This window comes from Cygnus olor, chromosome 10 (assembly GCF_009769625.2).
Source record: "Cygnus olor isolate bCygOlo1 chromosome 10, bCygOlo1.pri.v2, whole genome shotgun sequence".
Lineage (NCBI taxonomy): Eukaryota > Metazoa > Chordata > Aves > Anseriformes > Anatidae > Cygnus > Cygnus olor.
In genome coordinates this window covers 6,260,078-6,277,505 of record NC_049178.1, presented here as the reverse complement: position 1 = coordinate 6,277,505, position 17,428 = coordinate 6,260,078, and the positions used below count along the sequence as shown (strand labels likewise).

Below are 17,428 nucleotides of genomic sequence, written 5' to 3'. Positions count from 1 at the left end.
GATCACCACAGGAAGGCACTTACCAACGCAGCGATACGTCCTCCTGAACTGTGATTGTTCAGCCAGAAGTGTCAGTACGTCGTAAAATGCAAGTCAGCAAGGCCATCCTTCTCCTTTTTGCATACAATGTCTGAGTAATAGCTAAACTAATAGAAGCAATTGCTGCCTTCGTCCAGTTCTTGCCTAGCTTTAGCCCTGCCTGCAGAGCTCAGCTCATTGAGGGGGGAAAGCCAGCTATACTTAGCTCAGCTTTCAGAAGGGAAGCGAAACAGCAGGCTGGCTGCTGCCAACTGATGAATGTGATGGTCATGTATAGAACATGACTAGTTTGTGTTGCTTAATGCTTCAATATTCACTCCTATGACAGTGCTTGTTGCTGGAGTAAATTCCTTTTCTCAGAGAAACGGTTTATCTGTAACATGGGAAAATAGGAACTGGCCTTGAAAAAGAGCTGCTGTGCTGTAAATTCTACAGGGAGTGTCTGGTGAGAGCAGTCTGAGTTCTGTTACTTTCAGGTCATAGTTTGCCAGTGGCCCCCATCATCCTTAAAAAAAAACCACACTTGAATGATCATCTGTTGCATACATGATTGGATCTCTAAAAAAAAAAAATTTAAATCCCAAATTCTAACAATGTAAAAAGGGAAGAATTACTGGAGGTCAGTACAATCTTTCAAAAATTGACAAAACACAAAAAGGCAAAATCCTGTTCTTTTTGTTAGTAACTATAAATGACTTAAACAACGAATTATGGCAATTCTAAAGAGAAAAAAAGTGTAAGTATACTCACAAGAGTATAGCCTCACTTTTTCTTAGGAGCATGAACTTTTCAGTTGCAGAAAATGTTTTAAGTTTTAAAAGCTGCCCTTCAATTTCATAATACCATGATGTTACTATCACTTCTATTGGCAAAGGTGTGAGGTGGTGTTTTTTTTTTAATACAGCCTCCAGAATACCCCAGGTTATACCACTTTAAAGTCAAAAGTAGGATGAAAATGATCAGAGTGTAGACATACATGTTAGGGTGTTGTCTGTTAGAGTGGGTGGATGGGAAGGAATCCAGTGCCAGAAGGGAACAATTTGTGTGTATTTTCCTAGCATTTTCTCCACAGATAACGCTCCTGTTTATATGAAGTTTAGCAGTAATACACATCTCCCTCTTACCAAGCTGTCCTTGAGATGAAGCCAGGAATTTCTTAAACCAGTTTTTATAACTTTGGATTGCTTCAACAATTTGGGATTCCTTAACTCCTTTTAGACCAACCTCTTCTAACAGCTCATTTCATCTGTCCAACCACCCAAAGAAGTGATTTGAGTTCATCTTCTCTCTGTATGCTCAAATTATCTTTATAGAAATTAGGTGGTGGAAACAGCAGAGAGCACTTAAAAACTGATGGCAGGTTGCTGCATTTTGGGACAGTGTGACAATCATAGGTTTGATAGGACAGCTCTACGCTGGCCCTTCTCAGCAGACTGAGTGTCAGCTACTGCTTTACAACTGTTCACAAGACTTTTTAAAGAATCATGTTCATGTTTACTTTGGCTTTTGAGTAAAGAAAGGGTCTTTAATTTACATTTTTCAAGCTCTTCTCTCTAATCCTAAAGGCCAGGACTTGCCTTTTTTTTTTTTTTTTTTTAAAGTGTACTAGTTTTACATCATGCTGAAACTTCTGTAGTTTGTCCAGTGTCACAGTGGTGCTCTTAAGGTAGTTACTATGCAAACATACATGAACTCGGAAGGAAAGCTTTGCTGTATGTGCCTGTGTCCTTCTTCACTGTAGTCAAGCAGGAAAACAGCAGTTCTCCAGCTGCTCTAAAGGGCCTTTTGAAGCCTGTTACTGAGAGGAGCTGCTGGCAGCTTGTGGATAGAATTTATCACAGCACCAGCAGCCCATGGCTGGTGGAGCTCTGTCAGCGGTTGCTCAAAGTGGAGGATGATCCCTGGGCTGCGTTGTGGGAGGAAGGAGTGAAGCTTTGTACCTAGCAGCTTTGGCCTGAGAGAGATGCTGGATTACTGCACTAGCTATTCCTGTACAGCTGTTTCTGGGAAAGTTCTCTTCAAAAGCAAGAGCCCAGCCAAGAGCATGTTTAGCACACTGAGCAGGATACAGCGTCTTTGGGTTAAGACTGGAGAACTGAATGTTTCCCAGTTTTCCAAAGGCTTGCCTCCCACTGTAGTACTCTCTCCCCTCTTCATTCTGGTCCTTGGATCCAGGCTTGTTTTGAATATGAGTGTGTCCCTCTTGTGCACCAGCACTGCAAAAGGTGATGTAAGGCAGCTGCCTGCTTGGACCTACCGGTACAGCACGTGGGGCTGCCCAGCCTGGGTGCCAGCCTAACACCCAGAGCAGCTGCAGAAGCCAAGAAAGCTTTGCCTGGAAGGGTCCTTTCTATAGCTTGATCCCTGCCCCAGGTCTTGTAAGTAGCTTTGAGCACATTTCACTTCTTGGCGCAAAAGAAATTCTTTGGCATGTATTTTCTCAAGTCCAGCCCTGTCCAGAGGAAGGATGCCCTAGGGAAACAAAGAAGGGAACCAACTGAGACCAGCCCAAGGGCCAGCTTTGAGCCCAGCGCCATATGTTCCACTCTTCCCTCCTTCCTGCATGGAGCAACAGCTTTCAACCCCCTTCACCTTCAGTGCAGAGAATGCAAACCAGCACCCATCCAACCCCAGGGAGATGAACTGAAAAGGTATATGCTCCATGCCTTGCTCTGGCCCCAGGCAGTCCTAATACACCTCCCACCTCCTGAAGAGGATAGTAGGGGAAGGTATAGTGCTAATTTAGTTACACAGCAGATAAAAATAATAAACAGCTTAGGGTGATAAAACAGTAAGAGACCAAAAATACTAGACTCTAAATTAAGAGCACTGTTAACAGTACTCTTTGCTGCCCAACTGTAATCCTGTCTTGGTAGGAGTCCCTCTTTCCTTAGTGCAGGTTTTTTTTTTTTTTTTGCCATCACAATTTGCTCAGCTGTAATATGATGTCTGTTAACTGCAAAATCTAGGAATATGAAGCTCTAGTTTCTTTCATAAGCACTAAAATTAGCACACTGTCCTCCTTGTAGTGAAGTACATACAACATTAAAACAAAGCAATTGAAAGCTAGGATTGAATTTAACTTAGTCTACTATCTGTAGATCATTTCTCCCCTACTTCCTTACAAACACTACATAAGGTCAGTTTTGGCCTAAGGAAAGGTTTGTTCCTTCTTTTGAGATGCCTCATAAATGCAGCTTTCACTTAAAAATTGAAAAAAGTTCAATGTTTGTTAAAAGAAGGTATAATCCATAGCTTCCTCTATTCAATTCTAGTATTCTATAGAATTAGAATCAGGTATCTGTCAAAAGAAAAAAGCATTCCAAGGTAAAAACAAACCTCTAGGCTTATTTTAGTAGCACTTACACTTCTAAGATCTAAGGTTCAGCCACTACCAGCAGCTAAGTATGGCAGCTGATAATCATACACAGTTGAAAGGGTAAAGCAACAATTCTTCCTCCTGTTATTTGTTCTGTACCCTAGAAGCACTCATTCATTTTTACTACAACACAGATGCAAACACCACAACCCAGAAAACAGTCATTCTGCACGGATTTAAACATCCCTCTCTTGCCTAGTAAGACAAAAAAAATAGCCTAAACGTTTACCATCTCATTCTTCTAAGGTAACTTTTGGAAAAAGTTCTACTATTTTTTGTTTTGGCATCTTAAATAGTTGTACTTTCAGCACATTCACGGATTTGAGGGAAAAAATGAGTGATCTTGGATGATTATTACAGGACTTTGATGAATTTCTTGCTCAGAACTGAACCGCCAACTGTAAGTTATTTCTACAAATTTATAAAAAGCACAATAAACAATTTACTAATATCAACATGAAAATGTGGAAATCATGCAAGAACGTGCTAACAGCTGCAAAAGAAACAGAACAAATATTTTTAGAAGACTTACATATGAACTCAGTGATCACAAACACCTCAGGACATTCAGCATCATAAATTTAGCTGAAATTTAGCTGTAATCACAGTTAAAATGGAAAACAAAAAGTTTCCATTCTATTTACAGCTGTTTCATGAAGAATGAAACCCAAACAGAACCATTCATAACCCCTTGGGTGGTTTTGCACAGCAAAACAATACATTGCAGTATCATTTTTCTTACATCAAAATTTCTTTGCTTTCAGGTTCATTTGGATAGCATAAAATCACAACAAAGAAATACATTTTTGTTGTGCTGCATTTGAGTGCAACCTTTAGATTATCACTTAATAAAACAGCTCATTTAATTTTCAGATTGGCACTGATTATTATGATTTAAATAAGGAAGGACAGAGACCCTTGGTAAACATTAGCTAACTGGAGTCCATTCCCTGATCTTCTGCTTCTGGCTCAGGAGGATACAATTCATCCAACATCAGCTCTGCAACAACAATAGAAAAGCACAGTTTTAGAGAATTATTTTTGTACTTGATAAAATTATAGCTGGGAGTTGTTTGTATTTAAAAAAAACTTCCTCTAGAAGACTATATCAAATAGACTTTTTCAAGGTTTAAATGTAAAGAGGTCTTTATATATGTGTTTTGTCATACAAACTTTTCCCCACTCCTCCTCTTTCCTTTAAGGCCTAAAAGTAAGGAGAGAGCTATCTTGGACAACCAAATTTAGTTACCGGGGAAACATAGTGAAGAGTAAATTTTTTTTTTTAAGAACTATCTAAGACTATTAATAAAGTTTTAAGCCTTATTGTTGTAAACTTATTTTAAAAAGCCACTTGGACAAAAGCATAGTATTTTGCGATTAGCAGGAAGAACCTGACTGGTAAGTACACATGTGCAAGCACATGTATGCACCACCATCCCCAAAATTGTAAGCTGTTACACTCTTTTGGTCCATTTCCAAGCACAGCTAGACAAGGCGTTAGGAGAAGTTCCTGAAAACTTTAGGACACTCTAAGCAGAGTAGAACAAATACATAGCATGCTGTTTAGTCTCTTCAGAAAAGTCACTGTTAGCACTTGTGGTGTGCTTGCATGACCTGCCTTACTGATGCAAAATACCACCACCGAAAGATTTATCACACGGACTCTTAGTAAGACCATGGTGTCTTATAGCAAACCGCATACTGACATGAGAGCACAGTCCTCACATTAGCTCTAAAATATGCATGGAAATAATGCCATGAGTGAATGAAGAGGTGGCATCCAGGTACAGGGAGCAGAGACAATCTCACTAGATTTGCTCTGCAGGAAATAGACACGAAGTGTGCAAAGCAAAGGTAAAGTCTGGATGTTACATGGGCTAGAGAAGCTTTTGGGGTAATGGAGGAAGGGTGCGGTGGAAGAGGGACAAGGAAGATGTTAAGGTATGCAGGGAAAAAACAATTGCAGAGAGAAAGCGTAATGCTAGTTGGAAATTTGGAGTAATTTAAAGTGAGGTAACATACAGTGTGGATTGTTCTACTGAAGGGAGGGGGAGCAAAGGATTTTGTTTGATCCGACAGTAGGGACATCTATGGAGAGAAGAAAGGAAGCTAGTGATTTGGTGTAATGAAGCTTGAGAAACTAGATTACGGACTACCCTTTCAAGTCTGATCAACAAAATATCCACATTAATTGGTACATAGTACTCGTTAAATGAGGAATGAGACAGAAGTGGAATTTCATTCACACAATAGAGAAGACAAAACACAACAAAACAACTCTGTAATGTGACTTGATTTACCTTCACAGGCACTCAATTTTTGATTTTTTTTGAGAATGGCTCTTATGCCTGGCATAGCTTGGTCATATTGATGCAGTACTTCCAAACAGTGTTCATGAAACAGTTTATCTTTCTGAGATAGGCTGTGTAAGAGTAAAACAGCATCTCGTAAAAACTGAATAATTTGCTCCTTATGTGCACACGAGCCGCTATCAGATCTTCTAATCTTCATCCACTGTCTATGTAACATTACAATTAGTGCCTTAACCACCTGCAAGAGATAAAGAGTTTAAGTACACAAAATAAAATTACAGCAGTGGAAAAGTTATTTCATTATGAACTTCACTAATCAATCTTTTCAGACATCCAAATTTTAGAATATTTTCTAGCAAGCAAAAACAAGCTTTCCAGAAGAAGGCAGACTTTGAAGTACAGAACACTTCTGTTTCAGTGTAGCTAAAAAAGGGGAAAAAACTACTTCAGCATTGTTAGGAGTAACTTTTAAGTTTTCAGTGGAATAAATTCAGTAGCTGTAGTGACGTACCTCAAGGTTACACTGGCAGTCTGTACCAGGTAGTAAAATCGCTGGCCTGGAGCGCCGCATACACCTTGTCAGGAGTCTAACTGTCTATTACAAAAACACGCAGATGGCATTACAATAAGTACTAGGGTTCTGCATAATTATCACACAATTAAGCTGCAAATAAAGGGAGGTAGAAATGTCATTTCATTACTGGTTTTAAACATTCTTGGTTCTTTTCTTAACAATTCATCTTTTTACCCCACCAAAAGAAAAAAAGTATTATTACAGGGGGAAAAAAAAAAAAACAAAAAAAAACACTAACACAGACATGGGATTTGCCTTGTACAGAAACCACTTCAGCTTCCTGATAAGAAAGGCTGACAAGGATTCAGTGCATACACATCGTATGTTTGCACTTCCTAAATGCAATGCAGATAGGGGATAATGAAAATACTTTTAGAAAATAGTTCAAAATTCTTTTAAGTGAAAGTAGAGGTGGAGCAAACTGTAGAGCCCCACAAGTCACCCCTGGCACTACGAACAATATAAATTAAATTCAAAAACTGTTCTCCCTATACAGGATCATGCATACTGTACAGCAAGCTAGTATTTCACCATACACTGTATTCCATTTGGAATGATCTCAAAGATACAGTTCAGAAGTAAATTATAAAATCAAAATGAAACATAGGTCTTGCTTCCTTTTACTCCACCAATCTAAAAGCAAAACAAAACTTGCAGTCTTGAACATTTACAGCCATCCTAAGAGCCTACTCGCTTTTTCAGTGACTTAACTATGTTGACTGCTATGACTGATGTTATCTTGAAGAGTGGTTATTGTTTCAATTTCAAACAGCTTCTCTTAAAAGTCAATGTAATCCTTTACTGCAAGCAAATACTCTCAATTTTTGTTTCAGTTGAAGACAGAACTTATTTTCAAACAATTTGTGCACCACCCTGTTCCTCCCTTCCCCCTTCCCACCCCCCAATAGGAAAAAGCACGTGAACTAACAGCTGTTGTTACCTCTTGTTCCAGCTGAAGCCAAAGCACTTCAGATGCTGATTTATCTGGCCTTGATGTGATATACATGTACAGTGCAAGAAGAAGGCAGGCATCTGAAAGACAAATTGTTCTTTTCCCAACTAGTCAATTGTTTCTGATAAAAATTAGTATTTTTTTTTTTCCACAGAAGATAACATATTTCAGAAAATACGTAGAGTGCTATCCTGGGCTCAAGATACAGATTCAACTTCTTGCTTTACTTCCAGACACCTTAAGCAGTGCTGAAGAAATTAGTATCCCTAAACTTTATATGCATTTGTGGTGCTACTCTCCTATTACATTCTTAGGGTACTAGACAAAGAGTATTTGTCATGCAGGGTACTGTAATCCCTAAACTCAACATTGTCATGAGTGCAGATCCTCTGCAGAATGGAATTAGCCTTCAAATCCTCGAAACCCCTTTTTCCATATCAACTTTTAATATAGTAAACATTCATCTGGAAAGTAGTTTTAAAAGTCCAGATGAGTATCAAAACTCTGTATGGATACTGCCAGACAAAATATTCTTTAAACAGTAACTGGAGCTCGGTGCTAGAAAATGATTTTAGGTGACACAGCAGGCTTTGCCTTTGGGGGGTTTAATACTTTAGAGCAAGGCTTATTTGTATTATTTTTAGTTGTGCTAACTAACATTCAGCTGTTAACAATTATGTGTTAGGCAATCTTTTACCTGAATGAGAACAAAGCTGAGCAACCAACGTGTGGTGTTGAGCAAGTACAGACAACAGTTTCACGGTCAAAAGGACAGCACGCAAAGGGATCTCTGGACACAGACAACGGAGCAGTATCTGGCTACTCAGTAAGTGCTGAAAACTTCAAAAGAAAAATCTGAGTTAGAAACATGAAAAGCACTGACAATTTGAAAATAATTCACCATTTCTTATATGCAGCATCGTAATTCATGCCTTTTCAGCCATTCAAAACTAGGTGATCTCAACTTACATGCCATAAGCTGAAAAACATATTGTTAGATTTTGAAGACAGTCTGCGATTCACAATATGGTTCCATATATTAGACCATTAGCAGACAAATTGTTGCACTTTTAAGAGTGCCATTTTATGTGCCAGAATAAATAAATATTATAAATATTTTGTAGTATAAAATTTATTTTATATACTTACATTATCATATTAATATAGACTAAATAAATAAAACAGAAAGCCCTGTGCTTTCATTCCTTAAAATCTCCCAGCAATTGGAAAAAAAAACAAACAAAAAAAACACTTATCAACTGCATACAGCCTTAAGAAGTTTTCTCCCTTCAAAGTGACAGCTATGCAATGAGGCAACAGCGTCTGCTTCATATAAACTTATAAGCAGATCTTATTATTAATTTGGGGCAATTATCTCATTCATTAGCAGCAAAGGCAGATCCTCCCATGCATCTCAAAGATGAGCTGAGAAATATGATACTCTCCCATACATGTCATAATTTCTACTGTCATCTGCACAAATTAGTTTCAACTGAGAATGAAAACTACTAAACAACAAAGAACCTGAAATCATTTTAAAGCTATTACTGACTTACTTTATTAGCAAGTCCACTGTTGAATTTTCAGCTAATTTTACCAAAACTTTCAGGCTTTGCGTTAGTATGTTATCAGTCTGGGAGCCTGTTGTAGTAGAAAAATCTAAAACCTGAATCAGCTTTCTGAACAAAGAATGTTGAGCTCGATCGTTAATGGGGACATCCTGTGGAGCTTCAGACAGCCCTCCTTGTGTCCTGGTATCTTCTTTATTATCACACAACACATTTTTGTCCATCTTGGAAATCTCGTCATCTCCAACAGTAGAACCTTTTTCTACTTCAGCAGACAGCAGTATGTGGACAACATCCCAGCTATAAAATGCCAAATAATAAAGAATACCCAGTGATATAACTGTTGTTTCTTCAAGAGACAACCTGAAGTCCTCCTTACTTGATACCGTATTTGTGCTGGTTCTAGAAGAAACAACTGAATGGTTTCCACAAGAACCATTTACTGCCTTGTCCGCCAATTGTACTGCTTGACAGTATGCACCAATATGGTGCTCCACCAAGGGCAAGAGATGCACAGCGCCTCTGATCTTGCAACATCTGAGGGGCAAGAACTCTCTCCCACTTCCTGCTAGGCTTCCTGCAGATGACCCTTCATCCATAGCAATCAAGTTCAATCCTGTTATTGCAAGTTTTTGAGCTTCTCGCAGGGATACAAGAGGAGCAATTTCTTCCTGAGTTGTCCTGATGTTGCGTATTTGTGTCGGCTTCCTATCCAAATAAAATAAAAAGGAAAATACTTCAGCAAAAGGTAGCAAACATAGCTGAAAAATTAATTTCATTTATTAGTTACCCATATTCTGAATGAAATAATAGAAAGGCTACTGTAGTTAGGTGTCTATTCCCAAAATTAAAAAAAACTACTCCTTGATACTTGCATGGAAGAACAATATCAAAACAATCCTAAGTCTTGTGAAAGTATTCAGGACTGATAGTTGCGTAACTTTACCAGCTCATTAGTAGCCATTGTATAAAACTACATTTCAAACACTGGCTTCTCAGTTGATGTGCTTGAGACCTGTTGTATATTCTTATCTTCCCCTGAAGTCATTTGGTAGCTTCTGGGAAGAAAGAATATTTGCATATTACTGATATGTAACAAGTAGGGGCTGTCAAAAGACTTCAACAAAAAAACGGAGGGACAGCTTTTAGCAATTAACTAGTCAAAATGCAGCTACAAAGGCCAAATGCAGAAACTGCCTGCGTAAGTGGCATGGGCAATGAGACGTGAGCCATGCCATAAACCCCACAAAACACAAGAATTACTAATAAAACAACATATCAGAAAAGCAAAGGAATTTCAGGAGCTACAGTCTAATTCTTCAAAGTGAGAAACATGCTTGAACTGTTATTAACTGATATTAAGTTTTCAAAGTTTATTATTAAAGAAGATGTATTCAAGAGAGATGGTGATAATAAGCCTGGCTGAGTAGTCTTGGGAAGAAGAAAAACAGACTGAGTAGATTATTAACTTGAGAAAGCTGTGTTGAAAACCTTTATTAAAAGTTCTGCTGTATCAGTGGGTGCAGGAAAACGTTTACAAGGTACCGTCCTGTAAACCCTCCCATAAACTATGGGTTGTGATCCAGATTTTGTGAGCAATTAATTCCTTTCTAAACTATGATCTTGAATTTAACAATCAACAAGAGTTAACCTTTATGTTTAAGTAAACCTTAAATAAAAAGCATAGGATTCTCAACAAAAGAGCAGTAAAGCAGGTAACAACAAAAGCCTTAGGAACAAATATGACTTTTAAAGACATATTCAGCCAATTTTATATCTAATATTTGTATTTAAATACTTTACAGAGCATTGTGTCTGGCAAAAACTGTACATGAATTGAACATAAATTTAGTTTAAAACAAAAACTCTACAGTTCTTTTGATCACATTTTACTCTTACTTGACTCATGATCTTGTTTATGTACTTCTTTCATTGCAATGCAAGTTTTATATCCTTAAATAGATATGCATAGCTGTGGCTGATAGTAGCTTTAAAGTTTTACTTATTTCTGTGCCTTCCCTTAAAATAAAATTAACCTAGTTTCTCTCCTAGTGTTTCTCCAGTATTTAGTATCCACAATAATCAAACATTAATAATTGAAGACACAGAATGACATTCCAAATTGTGCCTTAAATGGCCTCAGCAAAACAGCATTGAACACAAGGAATGAAACATCCAACATGAGTCCTACATGAGTAAGCGTTTCATACAGAGTGTACCACTGTACTGCCACTATACTAAGAACACGTCTGATATAGTAAAACAAAAAATAAACTTACGTATCCAGAAGGTTAGGCTGTAACATAGCTCCTTGTAGGGTCTCTGAGTTACCGCTAAGAAGATGGCAGAGACCTAGTAAAGACCCAGAGACAATGGGCTGCTTCATCAGTGCATTCAGTAAGATAGAACCTGAAAAGATATATAATTGTCTTTGGAGTAGTTTTACCATCAATGACAACAGTAACAAAAAATATTTCAAAAGATTAACCTCATTTATAGTGCTCTCAACCACAATTATTTTTTCGTTACAAATTTTCTCTTTCTTACAAGAGAGAATTCAGGAAAAGAATCACGTTCTAAAATACATTTTTCTGAAAATCTTCAAGATGTGATTTAAATATTAACCAAGTTATATTTAGAGAGATTTTAATTACAATCCCCATATTAGCAAAATATCTCAATCCAAATGATTGTTATAACCCACAACTATCCTGGTGACTTGCTTTCCCTTTTCCATTCCAGACATTAAAATCATGTGATACAATCCTTTTCTGAACTGGAAGCAAGATGTTGAACATTTTAAATGTTGCTCTATTGTTTTTACTTAAAGAAAAAATTGTGCAAAGTTTGCAATAAAAAGTGTAGTATCTTAATAGTGGAAGAGCCACCCTCCTAGTAAGATGCCTCTCAATCTATATCTTGGTCCATATCCTTCCATAAAGCAAAACCCAGGCAAACATTTTTCTTAAATAGAGTAACAATATCAGAATGTTGTGGAGATACAAGACGATAATATAATCTGAAATGTTTTATTGCAAAATCACAATACTCAAAGCAAAAAGCAGCTAGCTCACCACCTCTGTGCATTGGCACTGCACGTAGCAGGTTCGTCAGCCTGACACAGCTTAGTACTGGCACCTTAGCCGTACCTCAGAAACGCTCACTATTTCTGTGCTACCAGCAATACCTTACCTTGTGTGTTTCGTTTATGTACAGATTTATAGGAACCGTTTTTTGCCACTGTTTCATGCTTCATGGATAAAACTTCAGGATGGGGTATCTTACTATCTAAAACAAACAGTAATTACAATTCATGTATGAGAACTAGATTGCTTATAAATCCGTATCTATCATTTACGCACATTCAATTAGCGACAGCCATTATATAGGAAGTACACAGGCAGCAGATCAGCATAAAATACATATTTTGCGTAACTCAGTAATGTCAAATAATAATCACGGAATCATAAAATAATTTGGAGGGGACCTTAAAGATCATCTAATTCCAACCTCCTGCTGTGGACAGGGAAACCTCCCACCAGACGAGGTTGCCCAAAGCCCCATCCAGCCTGGCCTTGAATGCTGCCAGGGACGGGGTAGCCACAACTTCTATGGGTAGCCTGTGCCAGTGCCTCACCACTCTCTGAGTAAAGAAATTTTTTCCTTATATCCTAATCTAAATCTAACCTTTTTTTTTTTTTTTAGTTTAAAGCCACTACTCCTTGTCCTATCACCACATTCCCTGATAAAGAGTCCTTCTCCAGCTTTCTTGTAGGTCCCCTTTAGGTACTGAAACACTCTAATACTATGTAGTTAATATAGTAACTATAATACTACAGTTAAGAGCTGTGATGCAAGCAGAATTGCTCCCTAAAATACATTAGAAAATGTAAAAACGTAGAAAAAAGCCTTGCAGGGTTCCTAAGACAACTCATCAGCGTGTTTTTCAAACAAATAGGCGTACTGAATGTTGTTACCATAATGAATAGGTGTGGGGGGGGGAATAACAGTGTTAATCCTTTAAGGCTACTGTAGTTATTTTTGTTTGTTTTTGAAAGTTCATATTGCCCACACAGTTTCAGGCTGAATACTGTAGCTGAAGGGTAATGTCTCAAATTTTTCATTTTGTTTTCTGTAAGTATTAGCTGATGATACCCAAATTTCGCTGGCTGCTACAAAAAAAACCTGCTATTTTTATTTCATGTTATAGCAATCTTCAAACATATTTTATTTTCCTAAGTTTTACGCAATGAATTTAAAGATGCAATTTTATGAGAATTACTGCTCTATACATAGAAGAGGAAATGAGTAACCGGTTTCAGCTGTTTCTTTCAATATGGCTAAATATGTACCATTTAAAATAAAATGCCAAAAAAGGGTCTGTTTATTAAAGCCAGAATCGCAGTAATCCAAAAAAAAGCATTAGTTGACTAGCAGACATTTTCAAGAAATAGGCAAATTATTTCCTGTTCTTTCTTCAGTGACAAGGGCAGATAACAATTTGGGTATTTTAGTTCATCCCATAATAAATGAAAGTTTTTCACTACAGCCAACAGATAATTCATCACTGATATCCTGGCATCTGGTACACTGACATTTACCAAGATGTGAATTAAATTGATCTTCATGCAAATTTGAGTCATAGCTTAATGCCAATTGCTATAAAACCAAAATAAATTTAAGCAAAATCAAACTAAGAGAAATACTGTTTTTCCCTACCGCACTCTTACTGAAACCACTCAGTTACATAGTACAAAAAGCTTTATCAAAGGCAGAATGTCCATATGCAGCTAAAAATGTTGCAAGTTATATATGGGTTTACCTTCTTTGATGGAAGCAGCCTGGGCAAACAAGTTTCTTGAAGAACAAGATGGTCTAGTAGACGTGTCAGCACTGAAAGACTCCTTTGTAGGAAAAGATCTTTTTCCAGGCTGTGGAGAACATCCTTCTGATTTCACTTGGATTGCAGAATTCTTTTTAGGGCTATTTAAAAAAAATAAAAAAGCAAGAGGAGAAAATACCCCCCCCAACCAACTTTGATGAATCAGTATCTCTTTTAGAAGTATTTTATTAAACAGTAAAGAAAGATCTATTTAATATTGTTTGTAGCATTGATATTTTAGACATATTTCACTACCCACTCTTTGTAAGTCTGTCATAGAGAAGTCTTTTAAAGCAAATTTCACAGAAGTCAACAAACTTTTTTTGGTTGTATTTTTTCAAGAAAACAGAACTAAGAGTTACATGAAGAAAGAAAACCTCTGTAGTACTTCTAGCATATGTACTGCAAAAGGGAACACAAATTCGTTTTCCAAAACTCATACCTTGGTGTTAAAACTGTTTGAGTAACATGTTTATTTCTCTCACAGTTCTGAAGTCGCGTTCTTAGTTCATTCATTTCTGCATCTTTGAACTGCAACTCTGACTGCAAAGACAGTATCTGAAAGGGGAATTCAAGAGACAGTTTTACTGTTACGGATACGTGAGTGGTGCTATAACTGCAAAGCAACTCAAATTACTGCAAGATTTCAAGATTACCATCTACTTACTGTGATCTCTGCACAAGATCTCCATTTTTATGTATCCTAATCCAATTAATACTACGTTAGAACCAAGTGTCAAAATTCAGGCAAGAAACATATGACTTGGTAAGACCAAGTGCCACGCAGAGTATGACTGCAGTGAGGCCATTAACAGCAGAGTAAACAGCATAAAAGCAGCCACTGTCCTCTTCAGGGGCTTTCAAAAGATGACTGTAACAGGAATAGCAATCTGATCAGAGTCATACAGAATATCTGTCTAATTTTTCCATTTAACAATACATTCCAATTGTAATTTTCTGGGGATTGTTTAAGAAAACAACAAGCAATCAAAAAATTCTACCATGTTAACTTAGTTCTTTTATGCTGGCAGAAGAAACCCACCAGCAAGTTCTCACACGTGTTTTCTTCTAGATAACAAAAGTGTACATGATTTGGAAGTTCCATACAAATGTTCTTCCTTTGACTAAATGGACTATAATATCATTTAAGTCATAAAATTGGCTTCCACATGTAATGTGAAGGCAACTGATATAGTTACAAACCTTTTTGGAGAACTCTCTTTCTTTTTCCTTTAGGGTCTGAGATTTTTGCTGTTCCAATAGCATATATGATTTTTTCTGTTCCTCCATAGCATACTCCATCTGCTGCATTGAGTCGCGCAAAATTTTAATTTCTCCATTTTTAGTAAGAATTTCATCCTCCATTTCTTTCAGCTGCAAAGAGATGAATTCCATTAAACGATGTATTAAACCAAAAGTATTTGTATCATTATCTATGTGGTTGAAGATTAAGCATGCTTATACTTTCTACAGAGAAAAATGTTTCTGTAAACCAGTTTAGAAAGTCTGCAATATGGCTTCTAATCTTTTTTTTTTTCCTTTCTGATTAAATCAGGCTCAGCTAGTGTTTTCTCTAACAAAATTATAAAATGACAGCAAAGGCATATGTCAATACACTATGCTGGTATCTGTCAGAGACCATTCTTTTCTTTCTCCTCCTCTATGTTTACGCTACTTTTTTGGAAAGTATTCTAGTCGCACACAACAATAACTTATTAAAATTTTGGGATGTAACAATGATAAGGATTGAGAAAGAAGTATAAAGACACCTCTATATCATGATATAAAATTACGTTTTACCCTCACGTCGTATACAGGCAGGGCCTTCCCAATAAAGGGGGATATAAAAGAAGTGGAAGAGAGGTAAGGACGGTGACAGAATTGTAAATAGAGTAGGACCCTTCCATATGGGAGAAAGCACAACTCTGAGGAAACAAAGGTCTATTGAAGCGTAACTGCTACACACAAGTTATTCCTCTTTTACTGCCTCTCTTAGTAGTCAAGCCCCACCTGCTAGAATCACTCATGAACTTCAAAGTAAAATCAAAGAAGACATTTCCTGACACAATGTGTTTTTAAGCTGCTGACTACTTTGACACCAAGAGTTATCAAAAAACAGCTGAGTGTTTTAAAAAATGCACTGAAGAATATTATACTATCTCTGGTAGTGGTTTCTGTATGAAATTCTACCAGAGACTAAAAGAACATTCTAGTAAAATATTTGCATAAACTTGCTCAGATCTTATGTTCTTGTTAAGCTGCCTGATGTGGTATGGCCATCTGCACGCTTGCACTTTCCTGCATCTTTGTCTTCCGAGCAGTATGTTTCCATGTGGCATCACCGGGAGGAAACGTAACCACCTAAACGTCCTTTTGCAAGTCTTTAAATTGCACAAAACAACGTACAAAAATAAGAATGGATTTGACAGGAAACAAGAAAAGCTGACAGAGCGGCGTTTGCTTAGCTGAAATGCTCAAGAAATAAAGTACTGCTCTCTCTTACTGGAGCTGTCTCTATTAGGATGCTTTTACTAAATCCGTGGGTTTCAGTAAAGTTGACCAGAAGGCACGGCTGCACCCCAGGTCCCCGCAGGTCCCCCCAGGCCCCACCGAAGGAAGGGCCGTTCGGAGGGGAGGGGAGGGGAGGGGAGGGGAGGCCGTCACCCACCTTGTGCCGGGTTTCTTCGTGCTGCGTTTGCAGCACCTCAAACCGGAACGCGTCCCTCAGCAGCCCGCTCTCCGCGCCGCTCCCTGCCGCGGAAAGAGACCCGCACGCCGGCCGTGAGGCTCGCCCCAGCACCGGCCCCTCCCCCCCGGCCCTCCGCACACCGACCTCTGGGCTCCTTCCCCGCGGCCCTGCCCCGCGGCCCGGCCCAGCCTCCCCACGCGCGTCCCGGGGGGGCCGCGTCCTGCGACAGCGCCTGCGAGGCGATCGTGTCGATCTCCTCCAGGTCGTCCGCCGTGAAGTCGTCGCCGTCCCCGAACGGGTCCGCCGGCGCCTCGGCCCCCGCCGCCGGCCCCTTGGGGCGCTTGTGAGGCGGGACGCCGTTCCCCAGCGCCGCGGCCGGAGCGGGGCCCCGCGCCCAGCCCGCCCCGCACAGCGCGGGGCCGCTGCGCTTCCGCGGCCCGGGCGCTGCCATGGCGGGCAGCGCGGAGCCGAGGGGAGGGAGCGCGGAGCCCGCCGCGCCGGCCGCCAGCCAATCAGCGGCCGGCAGCCTGCCCGCCCGGCCAATGGGGGCCGCAGCCAGGCGTAACGCGAGGGCGGCCGTGCAAAGCCGTAGAGGGGGGTGTGATGTCAGCCCACGTGACCTTCCCCGTGCTGTGGTAAACCCGAGGCGGCCGCCTCGTTTTGGGGTTTGGCTGTTTGGGTCCTTTCCCAGGGAAACTGGGGTCATAACCGGGCTATTTTCATATTTTTGTTTGTTTGTTTGCTTGTTTTGCTTTGTCGTCTAATAAAGCAGAGCCGGTAGGAGGTAATAGTATCGGGAAAGTGCAATGTTTGCAAAAAATCTGTACTAAAAACCTGCTGCTCGTTTACTGGCAGCAATTTGCTGTCATAATCACACCTCAGTCTGTTCATAAAACCTCCATAACTTGGGTTGAAAAACGATCTTTCCAGCTACTGTACGCTTCGTGTAACCCAGGTGGGCATGCGGTCGCTGCTGGGCTGACAAACTCTTCGGAGTAGGCCATGGCCTCACAGCGTGGTTCTAAAAGAGGGT

General features: G+C 39.2%; 2 protein-coding genes across 9 annotated transcripts; both read right to left on the bottom strand.

Moving 5' to 3' along the window:
* Nucleotides 1-937: 937 nt before the first annotated feature.
* LOC121075687 (ATR-interacting protein-like) lies at nt 938-16,358 on the bottom strand. Of its 8 annotated transcripts, XR_005823102.1 has the most exons (13): nt 14,910-16,357; nt 14,149-14,264; nt 13,647-13,807; nt 12,017-12,112; nt 11,104-11,233; nt 8,813-9,532; nt 7,954-8,096; nt 7,245-7,336; nt 6,242-6,325; nt 5,719-5,968; nt 4,335-4,418; nt 2,632-2,743; nt 938-2,511 (listed from the first exon to the last, which is right to left on the bottom strand). XR_005823102.1 is itself a non-coding variant. In XM_040569197.1 (12 exons), exons 1-11 carry the CDS (start codon nt 15,099-15,101, stop codon nt 4,351-4,353), a joined length of 2,052 nt encoding a protein of 683 aa, XP_040425131.1. In that variant the 5' UTR covers nt 15,102-16,357; the 3' UTR covers nt 938-2,743; nt 4,335-4,350. The 8 variants fall into 8 exon arrangements, 6 of the variants coding, with proteins under 6 accessions (XP_040425131.1, XP_040425132.1, XP_040425133.1 ...); XM_040569197.1 differs by having other exon boundaries at nt 938-2,743; XM_040569198.1 differs by lacking the exon at nt 2,632-2,743.
* On the bottom strand, nt 15,378-16,846 carry LOC121075626 (ATR-interacting protein-like). The gene is made up of 3 exons (XM_040569115.1): nt 16,540-16,846; nt 16,371-16,457; nt 15,378-15,397 (listed from the first exon to the last, which is right to left on the bottom strand). Exons 1-3 carry the CDS (start codon nt 16,844-16,846, stop codon nt 15,378-15,380), a joined length of 414 nt encoding a protein of 137 aa, XP_040425049.1.
* Nucleotides 16,847-17,428: the final 582 nt, after the last annotated feature.